This window comes from Trichoplax adhaerens, genomic scaffold, assembly GCF_000150275.1.
Source record: "Trichoplax adhaerens TRIADscaffold_86 genomic scaffold, whole genome shotgun sequence".
In the NCBI taxonomy this organism is placed as follows: domain Eukaryota; kingdom Metazoa; phylum Placozoa; class Uniplacotomia; order Trichoplacea; family Trichoplacidae; genus Trichoplax; species Trichoplax adhaerens.
This window is the reverse complement of record NW_002061022.1, coordinates 1,965-5,396: the sequence shown is the minus strand read 5'-3', so window position 1 is coordinate 5,396 and position 3,432 is coordinate 1,965. Positions and strand designations below refer to the sequence as shown.

Below are 3,432 nucleotides of genomic sequence, written 5' to 3'. Positions count from 1 at the left end.
GATAAATCAATTATCCTTGCCGTATAAAACACTTTTTCGACCTTTTAAAGAACATTGATCTCTCTTAATGTGCGAAAGAGTAGTTGTGTAATGTTTTTTATAACTTACATAAACGCTACTAAAGTCGAAGAAGAAAATGCCTCTGGATGTATTACGGAAATATGATTGCTAGCCATGCGCCTATGGTAGTAGATAAAATGCTCATGAATAATCTAAGATTCACTTCAAAGCTTTTAATAGATAATTTAAATGGAATAAAATTAATATAAAGTAGAATGCAAACATCAATATGCTGATCTTTGTATTATTAGTGTCACAAAAATTCGATTATCATGTTATTCTAGCAAAATAGCTGAGGTAGCTGCTTGTACTATTTTAAAAATCATTTTTATTCTATAGTTACTTACAATACTAGCAAACTGACTAAAGTTTGCAGGGAATTCTTGCCGACTACAGAAAGCTTATTCTTTGTTAAATCTCTTGAATAGGGAAAATTCATACATCATTCGTTACATTCTATTTATAATTTTTATCTACAAATATGATATTCAACGATGTTGTCAACGAACTTTAACCGTAAATTACTAACAAAAAAGTCAATTCGCGAAGACTACTGAACGAATTATTATCAAGCTCAGTAATTGAATTAAAGGCCATGTCCCTAATAATTGAAAGAGAAATAAGTATGTTTTACTTTGACATATTTTTTTAGGAAATGCTTCAAATAGCAAACAACAACTGATAAAAGAAGTATAAGGGTATAATACGAGCTATCTATTTCGAAATAAGTAGCTTACAAAGTTAGAAGATGCTTTAAATTTGTAAAAAACTCGGAAGAAACTCTGGCTCTCCCAGTATTTCTAATTCGCCTATATTAGTATCATAAGATCAATGCTTTACGCATAATTGCAATATAGACATCATGTAGGTATTGTGATAACATGATAGATATTTAAAATTAAAAAAATTCCTACAGTATAATTAATCTACTCGGCTTAGAAAATAAATGCTGCACTTCAATTTTCAAATTGTTGGATAAACTCCTATGTTTCGAATATGAAATATAGATAAATTAGAGAGTTTTTTGTTAACACCGCACATGAATTCGCTTATTTGCAAAATTTCTGAAATAAGTTAGTATAATCAGGAAGTGATTTCTTTGACGATTTAGATTCTTTGCTAATGACTAATTTCTAAGATAATTGCGAAACTTTTTCATCTCCATTAAATTACTCACAGGGCTAACAATCTAGGAATTCTGTGAAAGGCATTAGAATAGCTTCGCAGTTGATTCTCCGTAATAGACCTAATTGATTGGTAATACAACAAAGTCAGGTATTTGAATTCTTTTGGTTGTATCCATTATAGAAACCTTATAGATTCGTATAGTAGAAATAGATATTTACTAAATTGATACAATATAATAAAAAGATTACAAGTATTTCAGTTTTTTCAGATTTGAGAATGAATGGGGTCTAATAACGCTGGTTCTCGTCTTTGACATTTTGCTAGGTAAAGGTCGAAATTATCATACAAGAACATTGAAAATTTATGATATTATTTCTTGGAATGATTTGTCAGTTTTTTTTAATAAGTATGCTCAAGCTATTAGGTATATCAAAGCTAAAATTAAAAAAACTAAACAAGTAGTAGTGAATAACATTAATCGATCCTTACAGCCTGACAAGATTGGCAAAGATATAAAATGTTGTATTTGTTACCGCTTCGATTACTGTTTGTTCCAGTTTTCTAAATCACATATATTATATAAATGAAGTTAATGAATAGGATTTTAGTACGTATTTGGTTCATTGCAATTTAGCTATTTATTGCAATGTATGTAGATTGAAAGATACATCATATATCGATAATTACAAATGAGTAACGTTCGAGAATTCTGGTTTCCAAGCAGACATTAAAGTCCAATTTCCAAAGTTGCAGGCCATCTCAACTTTCGATTCATAAATTCCATTAATGTTGATAACTGCACAACTGCACTCCATTGGACACCATTTTGGATTAAACTCAGGCTGAGGTTTATTTACATCTTCGGACGGAAATAATACAGAGGGAGGTCTAATACTTTGCTGGTCTATTATTTTGTTATAAAATCCGATCATGAAAATTCAAATAGTTAGAAAATTAGAACTTCATTAGATCTAATACAAAGATTAGCTACACACAGCTCTACTCCATCTAAATACAACCACTGAAAGACTTCTAGAAAGAAGAATCAGATAATTTAATGTCGCTTACTTTATACCTACGTAGCCTCCGCAATTACAATCAGCATATCAACATTTTACCTTATTTCACACATAATCGAATTATTATTAGTAACTCTATTTTACATCGGACCATCATTAATCAAATATGGAAACAATTAAAATATTCGCGTAGACATTGTTCTTACGACTCGAAGTACAATGAACTAAGCATATCTTTATATATGATTAATAGTTCTATATCCACCTTTGACCTCATTAGTAGCTCAATATCTTACTTTATATAGCCATCTGTACTCTAGCATAAAGTCTGCCATGTTTTACATGATAATTAAGAATAGCATTAACGTCTTACAATATAGCTAGACTAATACTATGCTTAGAAAAATCATAAAGTGTCAATTGCTATATCGATAACTAAATCGCTTATAGTAAATGCCAAGATAGCGGAGGCAAAATATTTATCGATACCACCTATGAAGAAGTAATAAGTAGCTGATGAGATTATAATTAAGACTAATTAATGAGCTTTACTAGTGTAAAATAACACCTAAAAACACTGTAAATATTAATGTTGTAAGATTTACATGGTTATTATAATTGTATTGCATTGAAAAAAGTAAGATTTGACACCTGTTTGTACGGTTTAAAGACATAGAACTAGGTAAAGGGCTAGATATCGTACTTAAAGGAGAGTCCCCATTAAGTTAGAGCAAAGAACTCTGTGCTACTCTGTTACCTGGTTCAATTAAAGCTTTTATTGTAAATGCTATTATTTATGTCTTGCTGACAGTAAATATTTGTATAAGTTAGTTTCCCCCACTGCAGGTCTCTGAGAGTGCAACTGAGATCGACTTGAAGTAGATACTACAGTTTTGGTCTGCTTACAAAGGCTGACTAGTGGCAAGTCTATCATCACAATACGATGTTACTTTACACATTTAATAATAAAGTTCAAACTAAGTTTGTTATTTACTGTTACAATAAACTAATGAACCCATTTTAATTAATTTCAGCAAATCATGACATTATATCAAACATTGCCATTGGATGACTGTTGTGAATACTTATCTTATGGTATCATAACATGGTACAAGAATCGGTGGTGGTAGTACTGTATAGCTTATTAGGTAAACGTAGCAATATAATCGAGTAAGCAATAGGCTTAGATTCTATGATAAAATCCGATCATAAAAATTCCAAAGTG

The 3,432-nt window shown here is 30.3% G+C and overlaps 1 protein-coding gene across 1 annotated transcript in view; it reads right to left on the bottom strand.

The window, feature by feature from the left end:
• Positions 1-176, bottom strand: part of TRIADDRAFT_62495 (uncharacterized protein) — a gene marked incomplete at both ends in the record, with an annotated part of 7,429 nt that extends 7,253 nt beyond the window's left edge. The window contains one exon of the mRNA XM_002118425.1: positions 109-176. Within this exon, the coding sequence (XP_002118461.1) occupies positions 109-176 (68 nt within the window). The remainder of the gene's footprint in view (positions 1-108) is intronic.
• Between the last annotated feature and the right edge of the window lie 3,256 nt (positions 177-3,432).